Consider the following 23,548-nt stretch of genomic DNA (forward strand, 5'->3'; position numbering starts at 1 on the left):
GAAAAGCAAACATGTTATTATATAACATTACCTTTAATGTTGATGGAAGGATAGACATTTTGCAGTGTGAGGTAGGTAATACCCTTTAATAAGTGTTGTGTGGAATGGGGAAAGTGGGCATATGTATTATTGGAAATAACATGTGATTTTGTACCCTTATTTGTGGTCATGTAATTATTTATTCCTTGTTCTAAACTTGAATGAAATGCAGTTTCTGTGGTAAGACTGACATCTCTATAAAGGTTTGAGTGCAGAGACAGTTTGGCTAACAGCTTCCCTCTCTCTGTCCAGTGTAACTGTATTAGTTCTTTCAAGAAATGTACACATTTTACCATATAAATCTCAGAGAAAGGATCAACCGATATCAAACTCTTAAGGAATCGCAATATATCCCATTTTAAACCCAGAAATGTTTAGTTTCTAGGTCCACCTTTGGGTTGTTTTTGAGTCGAAGTCCAGTAAATGCTGGCAGCCCCACGGCGGTGCAGTCTATCCTGACCTGCTGGGCTCACGCCAAACCTGCTAATACCGTGATGATCACCCCTGCTTTTAGAAAGTGCTTATGTTGCATATTGTAAAGAACGATTTTCAGAGAACACAGATCATATGCTGGAAAGGAGTTAAACAAGGACTCAGTATAAATAGTCCTTTGCTATTGCAAGAATTAATGCAAGGCTTCCCCACTTTTATACCTGATAACATACAACTGCATAAACTTGAAATACAAAATTTCTAACTAGAATTTATAGGGAAGATAGAAATAAATCCCACAATAACTTCATGTAGAAAATAAAATATTTGTGTAGAATTTGAAATTGATAGAGATCAATTTCAAGAGCAACACACACACAAAAATAGTTTTTCAAAGAGTCACAACATGTGCACATTTAAAACCATCCCTTTCCTGGATATTCTCTATTTTTGAACAAATATTAATTTTAACCCAGGAATGTCTTTCAAATGTTCCAAAAGAATAACTTCACTTTTAATTATAAATCATCATGCAACACTTTCCAATAATTTTATTTATCTTTACTTCTGTGGATCTAGTAAAACAAAATTATGGAAGAACTTATCATTTATGAATATTACATTTTATAGAGAAGTATGCATGTTCCAAGAGTATATTAATATGCTGATGTTAAACTGTTTCTTAATGAAAATTCACGTCATCATACAGGAGATATTCTTTAAAAGTCCATTCTAGAAATGAAATATTAAAAGTAAATTTTTGCCTATTAGAGAAAGGCATAAATAAGTGCTTACTCAATGCTATTTTTTAAGATAAATAAAATTTATAATCATAACTCAATAATTTAATAAATTAATTTTCTTAATAGGGCTCTACAGGACTCAGAGCATGAAATAAATAGAGAAAAAAATGACGGTGTCAGGTCACAGGAGAACCCATTCCTGCATCTTGTCTGATTGTGAATAAATCTCTCAGGCTTTCTGGTTTAGCAAATCACAGCTCCCCACAACCGTCTAAAAATTTCAACCAGTCTTAGATGGGATCTCGTCTGTTAAAAGAACTACCTTTTGTTTGTGCTGCTGAATGTCTCTGACCCCACACCAAACCTTCCTGGGCACCAACGACCTGAAACACGAGGGACTCAGAACTCATGCTCCCACTGGTCTGAGCAGGTCCCAGCAGGGCGAGACTGAGCTCCTGTTCTTGGTGCTGAACGCACCACGATAGACCCTCAAGGCCCAGGGTTTTTTTTTTTTTTTTTTTACATCTTTATTGGAGTATAATTGCTTTACAATGGTGTGTTAGTTTCTGCTTTATAACAAAGTGAATCAGTTATACATATACATATGTTCCCATATCTCTTCCCTCTTGCATCTCCCTCCCTCTCACCCTCCCTATCCCACCCCTCTAGGTGGTCACAAAGCACAGAGCTGATCTCCCTGTGCTATGCGGCTGCTTCCCACTACCTAGCTATTTTACGTTTGGTAGTGTATATATGTCCATGCCACTCTCTCTCTTTGTCACATCTTACCCTTCCCCCTCCCCATATCCTCAAGTCCATTCTCTAGTAGGTCTGTGTCTTTATTCCCATCTTGCCACTAGGTTCTTCATGACCTTTTTTTTTTTTCCTTAGATTCCATATATATGTGTTAGCATGCTATATTTGTTTTTCTCTTTCTGACTTACTTCACTCTGTATGACAGACTCTAACTCCATCCACCTCACTACAAATAACTCCATTTCGTTTCTTTTTATGGCTGAGTAATATTCCATTGTATATATGTGCCACATCTTCTTTATCCATTCATCTGATGATGGACACTTAGGTTGCTTCCATGTCCTGGCTATTGTAAATAGAGCTGCAATGAACATTTTGGTACATGACTCTTTTTGAATTATGGTTTTCTCAGGGTATATGCCCAGTAGTGGGATTGCTGGGTCGTATGGTAGCTCTATTTTTAGTTTTTTAAGGAACCTCCATACTGTTCTCCATAGTGGCTGTATCAATTTACATTCCCACCAACAGTGCAAGAGTGTTCCCTTTTCTCCACACCCTCTCCAGCATTTATTGTTTCTAGATTTTTTGATGATGGCCATTCTGACCGGTGTGAGATGATATCTCATTGTAGTTTTGATCTGCATGGAAAGTGCCTTTCAGTCACTCTCTGCAGCAGCGTATGGATCAAATCTGCTTTCCTGGAACCTTCTTCCCCTCCTCTAGCGCCCAGTTTGCATTCTAACGCTCACACATTCCGATATACACTAATTAGCAATAACGAAGCACTGAAAAATTTGAGGAACTTGAAGTAAATTAACTTCACAAAATTATAATTGCTAAAACAATGAAGGTCTAGGCATTAATAAATGTGTTTAGATTTGTAGTTAAGACTATCACAATACATCTTTCATGAGATCATAAATGACCTGGAGAGAGTATTTTTAATTACTAAAATAATATACTGTGCACCTTAGGTTAATATGTTTAGAATCTAGATAAGCAGACAGTTATTTGAGAAAGCATAAATTAACATAATTGTTATAAGAAGCTATATATATGTACACACACACACACACGCACACACACGCACACACACACACACACTACAAAGGCCAGGAGCTAGAAAGAATGTGAAAGATTTATCAAAGAAAATAACCAACAATAACTCCTAGGCCCCAGAATTCTACTGCTGAGTTATTTCAAACTCTCAATGTACAGATAATTTCTAAATTATATAAATGCTATTGACTATAAAAAAGATGGAAACTCTGCAACTTCTTTTGTAATGCAACCTGATTAAAAAAAAGCACAAAAAATAAAATTACAAGTAAGTGACATTTAAGGTATGAAAAAATTCTACACTTTGTTAGAATTCAACAGCATTTCACAAGTATCATCAATTAAAATGAAATAGAAATTAAAAGAAGGTTTCATTTGAGGAAATACATCCATAAATCTTTATAATTTATATATTTTGTATTTTACAGATGAAGAAACTGAGACTCATAAGTTTAAATAAATTGCCAAAGGCCACACGGCTAGTGCAGAACGAGGATTCTAAAATCTATACTCTTAGACAATGAATGATGCTACCCCAGAGGGTAACAACAGAACACAAAAAGAAATTCTCTGGAACAGTTAAAACACACACACACACACACACACACACACACACACAATCAAAGTTAGCACCAAGTAACTCCTACGTGCAGGATAACAGAATTACTGTCATTGAGCATCTGTTTAATTCTGACAGAATAAAGCATAGAGGAAAATATGATGAGCTACATCAGGGGTCCCCAACCCCTGGGACGCAGACCAGTACCGGTCCGCAGCCCGTCAGGAACCGACCTGCACAGCAGGAGGTGAGTGGCCGGCGAGTGAGTGAAGCTTCATCTGTATTTACCACCGCTCCCCATCACTCGCGTTACCACCTGAGCCCCGCCTCCTGTCAGCCTTATGGTGAGTTGTATAATTATTTCATTATATATTACAATGTAATAGTAATAGAAATAAAGTGCACAATTAATGTAATGCGCTTGAATCATCCCAAAATCATTTCCCCACCCCCGGTCCGTGGAAAAATTGTCTTCCACAAAACCGGTCTCTGGTGCCAAAAAGGTTGGGGACCGCTGAGTTACATGATTCTCAGCTTCTGAAAAAAGGGACCTCGAGTTGTACAAAACAATGCAGTGAGGATATAATGGAGACCATGAACCACAGGCCCAGAAAAATCTCAGGTGGCATTTTGGTTAGTCTTCTATAAATCACCCAGATCACTAAACTCACAATTACCTTTGAAACAGTCTGTTTCCTCGCCAATCGTATTCCATTGTGTGGATTTCATCTCAGCGACATTACTCAAATTCAATCTCTCCTCTTATTTCTACATCTACTGCCTTTGCTGGGACCTAAGGGTCTTCTTTCTGAATTACTGAGCAGCCTTTAAATGCATCTCCTGGGACTGCACCACCCAAACAAACAAACAAACATCACCCCTGTAGCTCAACAGCACAGATAAAACTTAGGAAAACTGTTTTGGAAATGCTCTCTGCTCAAGAACCTTGACTTCTTCTTATGTCCGACTCTAATGAATTAAACCCAGAGTCTGCACCTCTGGCCATGACCGGATGGCTCTGCATCCTTTATGAAAGCCCCAACACCCCAGCACAAATGAAGCCCCATGCCTTCAGTGACTCCAGGGATCCATCTTCTTCTTCTATTCTGTCCCCTCTCACCTAGCTTTACCTGAGGAGATCTTTATGTTATTCTATTTTTTTAAAATAAAAATTGTCTATATTTAAGGTATACAACATGATTTTATATATATAATACATATGTCTATATATAGCTATAGATATAGTGAAATGATTGCTACAGTCAAGCTACTTTTCATATCATCTCCTCACACAGTTCTTTTTTGTGTGGGGTGAGAACACCTGAAATCTGTTCCCTTAGCAAGTTTCCAGTATTCCATAGTCTTATTAACTACAGTCTCCATGCTGTATGTCAGACCTCTAGACTTACCTACGTAACCTCAGCTTTGCACCCACTCACAGGCACCTCCCCATGTCCCCACCTGCCCATCATGGTAACCACTGTTCTACTCTCTGCTTCTATGCATTTCACATTTTCTTATTCCACACACACGAGAGATCTGCAGTGTTTTTGTTCCTTGGTCTGTCTTTTTTCCCTTCACATAGTGTCCTCCAAGTTCATCATCCACGTTGTTGCAAATGGCAGGATTTCTTTTTTCTTTTTAAAGGCTGAGTAATATTCCATTATATGTATATACCACAATGCCTTTATCCATTCATCTGTCAACGAACACTTAGGTTGTTTCCGTATCTTGCGTAGTGTGAGGAGCGCTGCAATGATCATGGCGGGGCAGATATCTCTCTGACATACTCATTTGATTTCCTTCGGGTATATGCCCCGGAGTGGGACTGCTGGGTCATATGGGAGCTCTATTTCTAGTTTTTCCAGGAACCTCCACACCGTTCTCCATAGTGGCTGCACCAGTTTACATTCCCACTGACAGTGTAGGAGCCCAAATATATTTTATTAGTTTTAATATATTTCAAGTAGATTTAAAGAACTCATTCTGCTCTTAACAGAGTGAAAATATAACTGTGTCAATCTGACCTCAAATGTAGGAAGTTAGAAAGATTTAAGCAATGTTTTATTGTTGGTAGTTTCTTCCTCACTTTCTCCAGAACAGAGATGACATTGAATAGAATTCCTTGGGCTGCACAGTCTGCTGAAGGCCTGCTTCCAATGTAAACGGCAGATGAAAGATGGGAAATGGTACTGAACCGTTCTTACATTCCCCACGTCTCTTGGCCTTTGGTGCTGTGTAGAAATGACATCAGTTTCCTTACTACTCTTCCATAGCAGCTGCTAACATCCCGGACTCGCTTTTCCCTGACGATCCATCAGAGCAGGACTAGTTTAAGTTCTTCTTGCCTCTGTTTCTACATACACTGACCACAAACGCTCTGTATCCTCTGCTGATATGGCTCTAGGAAGCTTCCTTCTTAACATATCAATATAAACACCATGCAGAGAATTTGAACATGCAACACAACCCTGTTAACAAGCGTTCTTCTTCTCACAGGTGTTACCTTCCACATCTAATGCACTTTTAGTTCATTCTGCAGTGCGTGGGAGGTTACGATACAGCAACCCCATGTCAAACATCTCTTCTCATACAAAAGCAAGTTTAAAGGCAGAACATCTTACTGAGGGTTCCCTGGAGAAGAAAAGCTGTGTGAGAGGTCCACATGCACTTAGGATGACTCTCCTCAAATGCTGTCCTTAAAAGCTTCCGATGAAGAGAAGGAGATGTAGGTGTTCAACACCAAGGTAGGAGGCACTTCATACCCAAAGTGACTTTCAGAGGAAGGTGTATTCCAAGATGTAAACAGGGGCAGGGCTGGGGCCGGCACAGCCACCTAAGCACGTCAGTTCATAGGAAAACACACACAATTCGCTCTTAATTACACAGGGGCTGATCAGTGTGTTCAAGGTCATGCTGACCATCCTTATCTGAGCTCCACTAGGGCCCCTGGACTGGGAGACGGGGTGGGGGTGAGTATCCAGAGGAATGAAGCTCGGAGGCGGGGACTCGGGACTGGGGGGAGGCAAGCGGGTGAGGCTCGAAGAACGGGAGCCTGCAAGGCAGCTCAGAGCCTTTCCTACACCTGCGGGTGCCTCTCTGCACGGCGTCTAATGCTCGAACACCAGCTTACCACTAACTTGCAAATCACTTAATTGACTTTTGATTAATAAAATAGATTGCTGGCTTTACTAAAAGTGAAACATAACACAGCTTTTAAAATTAAAATTATTGGAAGACCTGCAAGATGGTGGAAGAGTAAGACGTGGAGATCACCTTCTTCCCCACAAATACATCAGAAATACATCTACATGTGGAACAACTCCTACAGAACACCAACTGAATGCTGGCGGAAGACCTCAGACCTCCCAAAAGGCAAGACACTCCCCACGTACCTGGGGAGGGCAAAAGAGAAAAGAAAAAACAGAGACAAAAGAATAGGGACGGGACCTGCACCAGTGGGAGGGAGCCGTGAAGGAGGAAAGGTGTCCACACACTAGGAGCCCCTTCACGGGCGGAGACTGCGGGTGGCGGAGGGGGGAAGCTTCGGAGCCACGGAGGAGAGCGCAGCCACAGGGGTGCGGAGGGCAAAGCGGAGAGATTCCCGCACGGAGGATCGGTGCCGACCAGCACTCACCAGCCTGAGCAGCTTGTCTGCTCCCCCGCCGGGGCTGGGAGCTGAGGCTCGGGCTTAGGTCGGATCGCAGGGAGAGGACTGGGGTTGGCGGCGTGAACACAGCCTGAAGGGGCTAGTGCGCCACAGCTAGCCGGGAGGGAGTCCGGGAAAAGGTCTGCAGCTGCCGAAGAGGCAAGAGACTTTTTCTTACCTCCTTGTTTCCTGGTGCGCAAGGAGAGGGGATTCAGAGCGCCGCCTAAACGAGCTCCAGAGACGGGCGCGAGCCGCAGCGATCAGCGCGGACCCCAGAGACAGGCGTGAGACGCTAAGGCTGCTGCTGCCGCCACCAAGAAGCCTGTGTGCGAGCACAGCTCACTCTCCACACCGCCCCTCCCGGGAGCCGGTGCAGCCGCCACGGCCAGGCTCCCGTGATCCGGGGACAACTTCCCCGGGAGAATGCACTGCGTGCCTCAGGCTGTTGCAATGCCAGCCTCTGCCGCTGCAGGCTCGCCCCACATCTGTACCCCTCCCTCCCCCCGGCCTGAGTGAGCCAGAGCCCCCAAAGCAGCTGCTCCTTTAACACCGTCCTGTCTGGGCAGGAACAGAAGCCCTCAGGCGACCTACACACAGAGGCGGGTCCAAATCCAAAGCTGAACCCCAGGAGCTGTGCGAACAAAGAAGAGAAAGGGAAATCTCTCCCAGCAGACTCAGGAGCAGCGGATTAAAGCTCTACAATCAACTTGCTGTAGACTGCATCTCTGGAATACCTGAATAGACAAAGAATCATCCCAAAATTGAGGCGGTGGACTATGTGTGGTTTTGCCTGTATAGCTTTGCTTTTACCATTTGTCCTAGGGTTCTCTCTGTCTGGTTTTGGAGTTTTTTTTAGTATAGTTTTTAGCACTTGTTATCAATGGTGGATTTGTTTTTTGGTTTGGTTGCTCGCTTCTTTCTTTATTTTTTTATTACTTTTTAATTTTTAATAATTATTTTTTATTTTAATAACTTTATTTTATTTATTTATTTTTTCTTTCTTTTTTTCTCCCTTTTCTTCTGAGCCGTGTGGCTGACAGGGTCTAGGTGCTCCGGCCAGGTGTCAGGGCTGTGCTTCTGAAGTGGGAGAGCCAATATTGGGATATTGGTCCACCAGAGACCTCCCAGCTCCATGTAATATCAAATGGCGAGAGCTCTCCCAGAGATCGCCATTTCAATGCTAAGACCCAGCTCCACTTAATAAGCAGCAAGCTACAGTGCTGGACACCCTAGGTCAAACAACTAGCAAGACAGGAACACAACCCCACCCATTAGCAGAGAGGCTGCCTAAAATCATAATAAGATCACAGACACCCCGAAACACACCAATGGATGCAGTCCTGCCCACCAGAAAGACAAGATCCAGCCTCATCCACCAGAACACAGGCACCAGTCCCCTCCACCAGGAAGCCTACACAACCCACTGAACCAACCTTAGCCACTGGGGACAGATACCAAAAACAATGGGAACTATGAACCTGCAGCCTGCTAAAAGGAGACCCCAAACACAGTAAGTTAAGCAAAATGAGAAGACAGAGAAACACACATCACATGAAGGAGCAAGGTAAAAACCCAGCAGACCTAACAAATGAAGAGGAAATAGGCAGTCTACCTGAAAAAGAATTCAGAGTAATGATAGTAAAGATGATCCAAAATCTTGGAAACAGAATGGAGAAAATACAAGAAACGTTTAACAAGGACCTAGAAGAACTATAGAGCAAACAAACAATGATGGACAACACAATAAATGAAATTAAAAATTCTCTAGAAGGAATCAATAGCAGAACAACTGAGGCAGAAGAACGGATAAGTGACCTGGAATATAAAATAGTGGAAATAACTACTGCTGAGCAGAATAAAGAAAAAAGAATGAAAAGAATTGAGGACAGTATCAGAGACCTCTGGGACAACATTAAGTGCACCAACATTCAAATTATGGGAGTCCCAAAGAAGAAGAGAAACAGAAAGGGACTGAGAAAATATTTGAAGAGATTATAGTTCAAAACTTCCCTAATATGGGAAAGGAAATAGTCAATCAAGTCCAGGAAGCACACAGAGTCCCATACAGCATAAATCCAAGGAGAAACACTCCAAGATACATATTAATCAAACTATCAAAAATTAAATACAAAGAAAAAATAGTAAAAGGAACAAGGGAAAAGCAACAAATAACATACAAGGGAATCCCCATAAGGTTAACATCTGATCTTTCAGGCGAAACTCTGCAAACCAGAAGGGAGTGGCAGGACATATTTAAAGTGATGAAAGGGAAAAACCTACAACCAAGATTACTCTACCTACAAAGGATATCATTCAGATTCGACAGAGAAATTAAAACCTTTTCAGACTGCAAAAGCTAAGAGAATTCAGCACCACCAAACCAGATTTACAACAAATGCTAAAGGAACTTCTCTAGGCAGGAAACACAAGAGAAGGAAAAGACCTACAATAACAAACTGAAAACAATTAAGAAAATGGGAATAGGAAAATACATATGGATAATTACTTTAAATGTAAATGGATGAAATGCTCCAACCAAAGACATAGACTGGCTGAATGGATACAAAAACAAGACCCGTATATATGCTGTCTACAAGAGACACACTTCAGACCTAGGGACACATACAGACTGAAAGTGAGGGGACAGAAGAAGATATTCCATGCAAATGGAAATCAAAAGAAAGCTGGAGTAGCAATTCTCATATCAGACAGAATAGTCTTTAAAATAAAGACTATTACAAGAGACAAAGAAGGACACTACATAATGATCAAGGGATCAATCCAGGGGGAAGATATAACAACTGTAAATATTTATGCACCAACATAGGAGCACCTCAATACATAAGGCAAATGCTAACAGCCATAAAAGGGGAAATTGACAGTAACATAATCATAGTAGGGGACTTTAACACCCCACTTTCACCAATGGACAGATCATCCAAAATGAAAATAAATAAGGAAACACAAGCTTTAAATGATACATTAAACAAGATGGAATTAATTGATATTTATAGGACATTCCATCCAATCACAACAGAATACACTTTCTTCCCAAGTGCTCATGGAACATTCTCCAGGAATAGATATCTTGGGTCACAAATCAAGCCTTGGTAAATTTAAGAAAACTGCAATCGTATCAAGGATCTTTTCTGACCACAACACTATAAGATTAGATAAAAATTACAGGAAAATAATCTGTAAAAAATACAAATACATGGAGGGTAAACAATACACTACTTAATAACCAAGAGATCACTGAAGACATCAAAGAGGAAATCAAAAATACCTAGAAACAAATGACAATGAAAACACAATAACCCAAAACCTATGGGATGCAGCAAAAGCAGATCTAAGAGGGAAGTGTATAGCAATACAATCCTACCTCAAGAAACAAGAAACATCTCAAATAAACAACCTAACCTTACACCTAGAGCAATTAGAGAAAGAAGAACAAAAAAAACCCAAAGTTAGCAGAAGGAAAGAAATCATAAAGATCAGATCAGAAATAAATGAAAAAGAAATGAAGGAAACAATAGGAGAGATCAATAAAACTAAAAGCTGGTTCTTTGAGAACATAAACAAAATTGATAAACCTTTAGCCAGACTCATCAACAAAAAAAGGGAGAAGACCCAAATCAATAGAATTAGAAATGAAAAAGGAGAAGTAACAACTGACACTGCAGAAATACAAAGGATCATGAGAGACTACTACAAGTGACTATATGCCAATAAAATGGACAACCTGGAAGAAATGGACAAATTCTTAAAAAAGCACAACCTTCCAAGACTAAACCAGGAAGAAATAGAAAATATAAACAGACCAATCACCAGCAATGAAATTGAGACTGTGATTAAAAATCTTCCAACAAACAAAAGCCCAGGACCAGATGGCTTCACAGGTGAATTCTATCAAACATTTAGAGAAGAGCTAACACCTATTCTTCTCAAACTCTTCCATAATATAGCAGAGGAAGGAACATTCCCAATCCCATTCTATGAGGCCACCATCACCCTGATACCAAAACCAGACAAAGATATCACAAAGAAAGAAAGGCCAATATCAGGCCAATATCACTGATGAACATAGATGCAAAATTCCTCAAGAAAATACTAGCAAACAGAATCCAACAGCACATTAAAAGGATCATACACCATGATCAAGTGGGGTTTATCACAGGATTGCAAGGATTCTTCAATATACGCAAATCAATCAATGTGATACACCATTTTAACAAATGGAAGGAGAAAAACCATATGATCATCTCAATAGATGCAGAAAAAGCTTTTGACAAAATTCAGTACCCATTTATGATAAAAATCCTCAAGAAAGTAGGCATAGAGGGAACGTACCTCAACATAATAAAGGCCATATATGACAAACCCACAGCCAACATCGTTCTCAATGGCGAAAAGCTGAAACCATTTCCACTAAGCTCAGGAACAAGACAAGGTTGCCCACTCTCACCACTATTATTCAACATAGTTTTGGAACTTTTAGCCACAGAAATCAGAGAATAAAAAGAAATAAAAGGAATCCAAATCGGAAAAGAAGAAGTAAAGCTGTCACTGTTTGCAGATGACATGATACATAGAGAATCCTAGAGACGCTACCAGAAAACTACCAGAGCTAATCAATGAATTTGGTAAAGTTGCAGGATACAAAATTAATGCACAGAAATCTCTTGCATTCCTATACACTAATGACGAAAAATCTGAAAGAGAAAGTAAGGAAACACCCACATTTACCATTGAAACAAAAAGAATAAAATATCTAGGAATAAACCTACCTAAGGAGACAAAAGACCTGTATGCAGAACACTATAAGACACTGATGAAAGAAATTAAAGAGGATACACTAAAAGACACTGATGAAAGAAATTAAAGAGGAAATTAAAGAGGATAAAGAGGATGGAGAGATATACCATGTTCTTGGATTGGAAAGAATCAACACTGTGAAAATGACTATACTACCCAAAGCAATCTACAGATTCAATGCAATCCCTATTAAACTACAATGGCTTTTTTCACAGAACTAGAACAAAAAATTGCAGTTTGTATGGAAACACAAAAGACCCCGAATAGCCACAGTAATCTTGAGAAAGAAAAATGGAGCTGGAGGAATCAGGCTCCCTGACTTCAGACTATACTACAAAGCTACAGTAATCAAGACAGTATTGTACTGGCACAAAAACAGAAATGCAAATCAATGGAACAGGATCGAAAGCCCAGAGATAAACCCATGCACATATGGTCATCTTATGTTTGATAAGGGATGAAAGCATATACAATGGAGAAAAGACAGCCTCTTCAATAAGTGGTGCTGGGAAAACTGGACAGCTACATGTAAAAAGAATGAAATTAGAACACTCCCTAACACCATACACAAAAATAAAGTCAAAATGGATTAAAGACCTAAATGTAAGGCCAGATACTATAAAACTCTTAGAGGAAAACATAGGCAGAACACTCTATGACATCAATCACAGCAAGATCCTTTTTGACCCACCTCCTAGAGAAATGGAAATAAAAACAAAAATAAACAAATGGGACCTAGTGAAACTTAAAAGCTTTTGCACAGCAAAGGCAATCATAAACAAGACGAAAAGACAACCCTCAGAATGGGAGAAAATATTTGCAAATGAAGCAACTGACAAAGGATTAATCTCCAAAATTTATAAGCAGCTCATGCAGCTCAATATCAAAAAAACAAACAACCCAATCCAAAAATGGGCAGAAGACCTAAATAGACATTTCTCCAAAGAAGATATACAGATTGCCAACAAACACATGAAAGGATGCTCAACATCACTAATCATTAGAGAAACGCAAATCAAAACTACAATGAGGTATCACCTGACACCGGTCAGAATGGCCATCAGCAAAAAATCTACAAACAATAAATGCTTGAGAGGGTGTGGAGAAAAGGGAACCCTCTTGCACTGCTGGTGGGAATGTAAATTGATACAGTCACTATGGAGAACAGTATGGAGGTTTCTTGAAACACTGAAAATAGAACTACCATACCACCCAGCGATCCCACTACTGGGCATATACCCTGAGAAAACCATAATTCAAAAAGAGTCATGCACCACAATGCTTATTGCAGCACTATTTACAATAGCCAGGACATGGAAGCAACCTAAGTGTCCATCGACAGATGAATGGATAAAGAAGATGTGGCACATATATACAATGGAATATTCCTCAGCCATAAAAATAAATGAAATTGAGTTATTTGTAGTCAGGTGGATGGACCTAGAGTCGGTCGTACAGAGTGAAGTCAGTCAGAAAGAGAAAAACAAATACCGTATGCTAACACATATATATGGAATCTAAGGAAAAAAAATGGTTATGAAGAACCTAGGGGCAGGACAGGAAGAAAGACACAGATGTAGAGAATGGACTTGAGGTCACGGGGAGGGGGAAGGGTAAGCTGGGACAAAGTGAGAGAGTGGCATGGACATATATGCACTACCAAATGTAAAATAGCTAGCTAGTGGGAAGCAGCTGCATAGCACAGGGAGATCAGCTCGGTGCTTTGTGACCACCTAGAGGGGTGGGATAGGGAGGGTGGGAGGGAGACGCAAGAGGGAGGGGATATGGGGATATATGTATACGTATAGCTGATTCACTTTTTTACAAAGCAGAAACTAATACAACATTGTAAAGCAATTATACTCCATTAAACATGTTTAAAAAAAAAAAAGATGCTAAAGGAGCCAAACACACACACAAAAATTAAAATTATTATCCTAAATGTTACTTAACAAGTAAAGACCAATATACATGGCATGACTGAACTTCAAAAGTTTTATCTCTAATAACATATTGATAATGGGAGTGCAACATGGAATATCAGGTATAGAATGTTTAAGACAATAACGACTTATACTAAATCCACTTCACATCCACTAAGTCGTTTTCGTATCTGCATATCCATTATTCATATTTGTCAGGAAAAAGGCAAAAACAAATTCTCTGCATTAAGGACCCACGATAGTAGTTGTTAAATTACAAGATTCAGACGGCTATAAAAATATGATAAATGTTGATGATGATGCTTATGAAACAGTCTTTGTCTTAAAGAATCACCTGGTCCCAGCATTTCCTCCTTCATCTATGGCTGTGAAGAACTGAAACCAGCAGCCGTGGAGATTTTTTTGAAAGGCATAAACAATATCTCAAATATAAAAATGCCATGTAAACCACAATATATAACCTATAAAAGTCAATTTATATACTGTAACCTGTGTCGGGTTAAATGTACTTCATTACTTTATTACACAGCAAACCAATAAAAATAAAGATTTAAGAACTCTAATCGAAAGAAAGTTTAACTTATAAAATTCTTCAGCAGGAAATTTTATACACACACAGGCACACATGTACATACACATACACACGCTCTACATGGGGTAGACACCTTTATTTAAAAAGGTTAGTATTAATTGATTTAGCAGTTTCATTTTGACCAAACTAATTTATCACTTACTATGTTACTACTGATCAGTTGTTGGCTCCAAATGAAAAAATAGATGTCAAACACACATTTTAGGCAGAATAATTCACAGGAGGCATTGCTGTAGTTTTCTTATATGTAGAAATAAGCATCCAGCTGTTACTATTGAAATAACAGAAATCTACAGAAAGACATTACTTGCTATAATAATTGAGGCTAAAGGAAAAAAAAATTCACTTACAGTATAATTATAAAAGTTCGGTATATGTATAGAAGTAAATTTAATTGTGTATTCAATGACTTAACATTCACTGCAAGATATTTTAATAGAGGGAACAAACGTAAAAGTATAAATAAATTTTCATCACCTACCTCTCTTCATATTCCTGCTTGAGCCCATGGTCGTATCTGAAGGACATGGGCAACGTCCTTCACACTTGACTGAGATCTGTTTTCCTAAGATGCATGCCTGGTATTCTAGTTTGCACTGTATAAAAAGAGAAAAAATAGTAATTGAAGTACATTTAGTTATATCAACAGGAAGTCAAGAACATGAGAACAGGGCACCTGCAGTTCTATGACACCTGCTATAAGACAGAGAGGTGAATGGAACAGAGCAGAGCGCGTTACACCTGAATCCGCATCCTGTGATGCCATTCCCAGTGCGGTGTCTGGGCCAGCTTCTGAAACGTTCTCAGCCTCAAGTCCTCATATGAATAATGGGGAAGATAATATCTAATTCTAGTGGAATCTAAAAGAGTGATACAAATGAACTTATTTACAAAACAGAAATAGAGCCACAGACTTAAAAAACAAACTTGTGGTTATCAAAGGGGAAAGGTGGGGGAGGGATAAGTTAGGAATTTGGGATTGACATATACACACTACTTTATATAAAATAGATAATCAACAAGGACCTACTGTACAGCACAGGGAACTCTACTCAATATTGTGTAATAACCTATGTGGGAACAGAATCTGAAAAAGAATACACATGTATATATGTATAACTGACACACTTTGGTGTACACCTGAAACTAACACAACATTGTAAATCAACTACACTTCAGTAAAAAATCTAATCCACAGAATTTTAAGAATCAAATCGTAGTAGCTACCATGAATCAGGCTCTGAGCAAATGTGAATAAAACCTGAATAAAATTAAAGGCAAACGATCGACATTGTTACGGCACATGAAGACATTTTTTTAGTTTACTTTTCTTTTAATTTTGTTTGTAAACATTGCTCTTTATAGAATTTTAAGCCTGAGTAATTTAAATAATTCTGAATATTTTATAACTGTATATTTGACATGATTTAAAAAACTGCAAACCTACTCCATCATTTAAGAAGCAATAATTATCTTCCGCCTCTAAAAAATATAGATCTTGCTAATTCTGAAGTAATGTGATTTCTTTCCTGGCTGTGTCCATAATTTACTCAGTGCAAATGATTTTAAAATTAAATAGGGCAGACTTTCTGGCTCCAATCGACAAATGTACCATTGACTAATTTAATTCAGCTTCAGCTGATATCAGGAAGCACGGAATATACCCAATGACTAATCAGATTATTCACATATATGTAACATTTTTTTCCTTGCCAAATAACTCTCTAATGGACAGGCAAAATTCTTAACTAGGCCTGTTACAAAAGATAAAAAATTATTACACTTGGAATATATTTGTAGTGGCTTAGTGGGCCTTTTTGGAGGAATAAACTCTTTCAAATGTATCATTATTTTTCATTATTCAATCTTTCAAGAATCCAAGAAAAATGACCTTGTCATATAAAATCGCAACAAATTTTAAATGTAATTTAAAATGTCCAATAGTAATCAAATGCAGAAATAAATAAAGAGATTATGAGTGTTTTAATAAAAGATAATTTATATGAAACCTTGAGACTTCAAATTTAATATTCTTTACTGTAACTACTTTTAATATTTCAGAAACCTGGATTGGTCATAAGATAATGACACAATTTAAGAAAAGTTCAAGAGCAACTGTAAGTGGCGTATGAAGAGACAAAGCCAAAAGTCAATATTAATTACAGCTAATGTGGAATTTTGAAATTTGAAAATGTTAGGTCCTTTCAAAGATGTTATGCCATACTCATTTACATTTTAAATGTAGTTTATTTTAGCAGTGATTTTTTTAATAAAAAATGAATGTCTGAAAAATACCTGAATAAACAACAAAATAGCACAATCTTTATAAAAAGTTGATTTAATTTTCATCAAAAATGTTTGACCTCTTAGCTAATTTTCTTGGATATGTTACAATTTAAAAACTTCACAGCTGTCTTTAAAACTTGCATGATATGATGAAGTTGTAGCTTTGTAAAGAATTCTTTATAAAGAACTACTTCGTAAATGAAACAATTTCTCTTTCAGAATGAATGATTCTATGGAACACTTCTTTTCTGTATGCATGTCTGTAAAGAGAAACAGAATCAGATGTCTAGCAAATACACCCTATGTGTATAGTTGTATGAATCTAGCTTCCTGTCATTAGAAAACCATTTATTTTTTTAACTTATGGATTTTGAAAAAAAATCTTCATGAAGAATTTTATTCAAAGAATATAAAGATATTAAAAGTACTATTTAAAAATATTTTTTAGCTATACCCACTGATTGCATTTCTAATTAATAATATTCAATTTACTTAATTATCACAAAGCTGACATATTTGTAACAGTGTAAATGAACTAAAATATCACATAAAGGGCATGCTCATTAGTCTGTAATTACCCCAAAATGCAAATACTGTAGAGAAAGACAAGATTAATGCATTCCTGATTACCTAAGACCTTTAGTCTTGAGAACACTTGAGTTACCAGTGATCCTGAGCAGTCAGCCTGCAGGATGGTTTTTCTAATGTCAAAACTGACAACTGTCAGGGAAAATAAGTTATCTGTTTAAAAACAGGATCAAAGAAGAAGATGTGATCTTTCCACCCGCAGAAAAGGACTCCGGCCAGGAGACCCTGGGATTGGCCACTGGTAAGGTTTGCAAGATGATGTAACCCCCACGGTCAGGGACATGGCTTAGACCAGAGGTTCTCGGCCAGGGGCTGACTCTGCTCCCTGGGGACATCTGGGGACAGTTTTGGTCGTGACCATGGGGTGGGGGGCGGGGGGACACTGCTGCATTACTAGTTAGAGGCCAGAAGCGCTACTGAACACCTCGCAGCATGCTGGTCAGCCCCTCCAAGTTAAAGTGCTACCCGGCCTCGCACGTCAGTAGAGCTGAGGCTGAGGAGCCCGGTTAGGGGTGCTCGTCTCCCAAAAGACACCAGATGGATTAACTAAACTCTCAAGGCCTCATCCACACTTCCTTAGGGTGTTTTTTCTTGAGCGTTCACTAAAGTAACACATGCAAAATAAAAACAATGGTATAAACAAACTACCAGCTACAAGTACTTTATTTCTTTAATTTTTTTTTAGTAAATGTATTTATTTTATTTATTTATGTTTGGCTGTGTTGGGTCTTTGTTGCTGTGCGTGGGCTTTTCTCTAGTTGTGGCGAGCAGGGGCTACTCTTTGTTGTGGTGCACAGGCTTCTCATTGCGGTGGCTTCTCTTGTTGCAGAGCATGGGCTCCAGGCGCATGGGCTTCAGTAGTTGCGGCGCGCGGGCTTCAGTAGTTGCGGCACATGGGCTCAGTAGTTGTGGCTCGTGGGCTCTAGAGCGCAGGCTCAGTAGTTGTGGCGCACGGGCTTAGTTGCTCTGCAGCATGTGGGATCTTCCCAGACCAGGGCTTGAACCCGTGTCCCCTGCATTGGCAGGTGGATTCTTAACCACTGCGCCACCAGGGAAGCCCTACAAGTACTTTAATTTCCCAGAAAACCCAGAAAATACAAAGCAGCTAAGACAACAACATACAGTTTATCAACAGCAACGTTCATGAGGCATCCCTGAGTGTGAAGCTCTGGGATTCGATGCATTACTCTTTTGATCATTGAGTAAGACAGGCATATTTTTTAAAATAAATTTTACAAGTCAAACTTAGCTTCTGCATCTGATCAGAAGTATCAATACATGGCTCAAATGGGATTCAAGCACTATTTTATAGTGTTTCTAATGTAGAACAAGTATGTAATTAGCAGTAGGTAAAACAGCAACAATGTTCTATGTGGTATTGTAGTGATAAACACATTTCTTCAAGTGAAAATAAACTGAGGAACACGGAATGCTATGCATCACTTTTTAGCCTCCGTTTTACCTGGGTTGGATGGGCTAACACACCACATCATCTCCCTTTAATACCTTAGAGGCCCAGGATCTCAGACACGCCCTGCGCTTTCACAGGTGGCTTTCCTCACGTCAACACGGTGCCCCCTTCCCGAGCACAGCCTCCACCTGCGTTTCCTGGTCCCTGCTCTGCGTGGCCCAGCCCAGCCCAAGGCAGCCGAGGAGGGGGTACAACCCCGACCCCTTCCCTCAGCTGGGATTTACCATCGCGCGCACACCCTAACTTCTCTTTTTGGAACACCCACCCTACATTTCGTTAAGGAGCAACACCCTGCTGATTCGGGCACCTTACTTCTCTTTCCACTACAGAATGTTCCATCACACACCCTCTCACGGGGACTCAGGTGACCTGTCGCCCTCCCACGGTCGTAACTGGACCTGGGAGGGGGCAGGTCCCCTGGGGGCTCACGGCAGGTGTGGGCACAGACATGAGGGTCCTGCACCCGAGCAGTCCCCGGGGCTCCCCGACAGCCATGTCAGTCCCCTTCTTCCAGACACTTGGCTTGCCCTCCACCAGGCCTCCAGTCAGCATCTAGAGACTGGGCTTCGGAAAGGACCAGCGGGATGTGCGCTGACCAAGGTGAGGTCACAGGAGGGCAGGAAGGATGCTTCAACCCGAGTTCATACATGTACAATCCTTGTCCTGTGCTGTCGACGTGAATAGTAGAATACTGCTGCTCCGGCTGGTGACTCAGTCACCTGACAAGGAGAACTGCCAGGAGAAAATGAGGCAAGGAGAGCATCCGTAACCCTCACCTCGCCACACACATTCTCTTACATCTAGTATAGTCTCTGGACCAGTATGTCTCCAATTCTGCAAACAGGAATTAGTATTACAGATGCTCTTTCTTCCAAAATTAAACACCTCACCGCAGAAACCTGCCTTGTTTGGCACACAGAGCTTACCGCATCCCGCAGGGCAGCACCAGAACACGCCAAAGAGAAAACAGTGGGCGTGGAGTGGGGACTCAGAACTGGTTTGGGGCTGGTTTTCCTTTGCTGAGTCTTTGTTCCCAGGTGCCCCTGGGGTTCCTACACTGCCTTCAACTCAATTTAATCCAGAGTAATCCTACAATGTCAGGATGCGTAATGTCCCTCACCTCAGGCAAGGCTGCTAGTGTACGCATAAAGAAAACCTGCTTTTCATACATTGAATTATTTAGTGGAGCTGCAAGACCATCTAATCAGGGTCTCCTAGTCCGTGATTTCTGTGCATAAGGCAGAGCTCATGTATGGATTTTCCTCTTTGTTAGGCCATTGTTGTAAACAGTTATTCTAGACTTCAAAATCTGGTAATAAATTTAAAAGATTTTAAGGGTCAAAGGGATAGTATGTTTATTTTACCATCATTTCATGCTAACATGTTTCACTGAATTTTATCATTAAACCAAAATTCTTACTTAAACTACTCCAGATCAAAGTTTCTTTCAAGTATGAGTAATAGTTTCAATTAAAATAAGACCTATAAAAACGTATTGTTTGATGATTGACACAATACATACATGAAATTAATAAAATTATTTTAAATGACTATTGATTTGTATTTCCTTTATTTACCTTCATATATATAACATGAACTTTGTAAGATAACAACTCAGAATTTTCCAGAGGTGCAGGAGTGGTTAAAAATACTTAAGAAATGGATGAACACAGAAGGTTGTCACACCAAGCACTCCTAAAAATGAGGATGACATTTGAGGAGACATTATTTTTACAGATATAAATGACAGTGAATTTTTAAAAAGAGAATGGGAGTAAGAAACAAGAAGTGTATTTCAAAAAACATACAAGGAGATGAAAGAATCAGGACAGAAGGTTAAATTCAGGTAACAAGAGAAAAGCCTCTGAAGACCTCAAAGCAGCAGAAGACGCCAACAATTATCCAAACACGGAAACGCTGATGTGTGATAGTTTGTGCACCCGTTTCAATGTCTGTGGGGCTTACATACTGAACTCTTCATTTTAACTGTTTTTTAATAAATAGAAAGCATGAGGAAATTCCTTGTTTATCATGCTTAAGAAACACCAAGTGCCTGTTAAAAAGTATGTACTACTCTTAAAAGCTAAGACATGCACCGAAGGGTCAGCTGCCCTATACAGTTTGATTCACTGGTAGCAAAGATGCCCTTTGGGATGCACGGAAAGAGAAAGAGGGGAAGAGGGGTGCCATCAGCTTTGACACAAAGATACCAGGACACAAGACTTGGTTTTCCCGCTGTGTCAAGTGTCCCCTTGAGTAAAGGGGAGGGGGTAACTGCAGAGCTAGCGCCTCCAGAGCAAGGGTGCCCTCTGTCCACTGACCTCAAGAGGGCACCTGCAACCAAGACCGTGATGGGAGAGAAGATCCTCAGCTTCCCAGGAAGGACCGAGGGTCTGCTATCGGGGTGGTCAAAACACAGCATGAAGGACGAGTTACTACAGGGAAGGTGAATGTAAAAAGGACAAACGCCAGTCAGATGAAGCAGAGTGGCAGCAAACTAGACGGCCTTTCTGAGACGGACAGCGCATCCAATATTAAGAATAAACCACCATCCTGCTGGAACACACACTCACACAGACATACATCTGCGACCAATTCACATGCATCCTTGTGTACAAAACTACTCAAATGAGTTCACACTCAACCCTCTGATTCCGATCCAACGCCCAGGATCCCTTCAGGCCTATTTTCCGTGTCTGTCAGCACTTCGTTCAACAAGGAGAAACGTGGATCCACTCACATGCTCGACCTACTTTCGTAATTATTCCACAGCTCCGCTCACGGTCCTCTCCTCCGCACGGAAGGTCCTGGAGCGGCCGCACTGGACGCCCAAGCTCTCAGGCACAGGCAGGGACCCCTCCGGGGCCGAGGTACCGGCTCAACCCGCCTCCTCCACCTCGAGCAGTGGGTCCCACGGAGCGCGAGGCACAGGGAGGGACCTAACTTTTCTTCCTGTAGCTCCACCAGTTTCTAAGAGAGGAGCGCTGAGATCTCAGCATGTGTCAGAGAGATGCGACAGTTTCTCCCTGTAGAAACTGCTTTATGTATCTGGCGAGTAACTATACACACGTAAGACTGGAATTCTTCGATTTTCCAGGTGAATTAACATATGAATCATCATGCGGTAATCCTTTTCATCCATCTTCTGCGGCTTTTATGTGAAGATCTGGTTTGTCCGACTATTCTGCAGTATTGGGAGTCGAGTCCCCAGGGATCTCCTATGTTTCTACACATCGTGGGAACAGAGGCACGGGTGCTTTTTGCTTTGTGTAATCTCTTAAATTTGTCTGAACATCGAGTGTCCTTGCCGGAGAGAGATGATGTGTCCTCTGCAGAGAAGGCAGATTTGCTTGCTTCTCAGTAAAAACAGAGGTAACTCCCCCCAGAGGGCGGAGGGTGCGCAGGCCTGTCTGCAGCCCACGGTCACACGTGGGGTTTCCTCTGCTGTGACGCAAACCCCGTGCGTGTGGAGCATCCAACCGGGTCACTCTGCGCGGCCCTTGGGACTCGCGGGGAAAGGAGAATGGACGCCAGCACGAAGACCGAGCTGCTGGTGTCGTGAGTAACAAGTGACCCAGGAGGCCCGTGTCTTCTGCAGCGCGCGTGAAACAGGGTGAAAATCCCAGGCCCTCACAGTTCTCCAGTTTTTGCGGCAGTGAAGACCGTTTCTGGAGGAGAGAGGACGCCGGGCCCCGAGCCCAGGTCAGAAGAGGAGGAGATACCCGGGGCAGACGCCCTCAGGCCAGCCACAACCAAAGCCGGCGACAGGCTCACCCACTGTCCCCCGGTTCCCGACCCCCGGGCCTGGGCGCAACGCGCGGCACCGAGCGAAGCCGGCCAGGCGGGCTCTGCTCACGGCTCCCGAGCGCCGGGCGGGACGCGGAAGGCCGTTCTGCTGCGCGCGAGGCCGGCTGTCCAGGTCCCGGACGAGGCGGAGGGCCTCGCACACGCACCCTCCTCCGGCCCGGCAGGGGTCGTGCAAGTGTGGCCGCGACGGGCGTGCCGGGCCCGCTGCGGAGGGGGCGCTGGGTTGAGCCGAGGGCCCGGGCAGGGCAGGCAAGCCCGCTGCCCTTTCGGGGGCCCCTTCCGGCCCGGCCGGCGCCCACGCCCCGCGCTGCCTGAGCCGGAGCGGCGTGCCCTCGGGGGGAGCGCCCGGGCGCCGCCGCTGAGGCCTCTCGTGCCCCCGCTTCCTCGCCGTCTGCCGCCAGCGCCGCCGGACGCCTGCACTGCCCGGCATCTTCGGCGTCCACAGCAGGCCCCGTGCGAAGGAGAGTCAAGCTTTGTCCGGAGCTGATCCACTCCCGACAAATTTCAGGGGCCTGTTCACTAAATACGGCTCCTTAAACCACGTGGGTGGATTCGCACGGTCAGCGCCCCCCACGCGGAAGGAACGCCGTTACCCCCTAGGTCGCCACCCCCAAAGCAGCCCCGGCCCCGGACTGCTCCCTTAGGGCCCTGCGGGGAGAAGGACGACGCTCTGCGTGGTCCCTTCATCAGCTCAGCTGACAGGCTGACCGGAAGCCGTCCAGCAAGCTGTGTCCACGCCCCGCTGCACCCCCGATGAACCCTTGTGGGGCCTCGTCTCTCCTGACCCGCTTTCAGGTGACACCGTTGCT

The 23,548-nt window shown here is 41.9% G+C and overlaps 1 protein-coding gene across 4 annotated transcripts in view; it reads right to left on the minus strand.

Moving 5' to 3' along the window:
* The window catches only part of SPOCK3 (SPARC (osteonectin), cwcv and kazal like domains proteoglycan 3), a 433,554-nt gene that overhangs the window by 139,415 nt on the left and 270,591 nt on the right, over positions 1 to 23,548 (minus strand). For all 4 annotated transcript variants that reach the window (XM_036854214.1, XM_036854215.1, XM_036854213.1 and 1 more), the window contains one exon: positions 15,069 to 15,183. In XM_036854214.1, the coding sequence (XP_036710109.1) occupies positions 15,069 to 15,183 (115 nt within the window). The remainder of the gene's footprint in view (positions 1 to 15,068; positions 15,184 to 23,548) is intronic.

This window comes from Balaenoptera musculus, chromosome 6 (assembly GCF_009873245.2).
Source record: "Balaenoptera musculus isolate JJ_BM4_2016_0621 chromosome 6, mBalMus1.pri.v3, whole genome shotgun sequence".
Classification (NCBI taxonomy): Eukaryota; Metazoa; Chordata; class Mammalia; order Artiodactyla; family Balaenopteridae; genus Balaenoptera; species Balaenoptera musculus.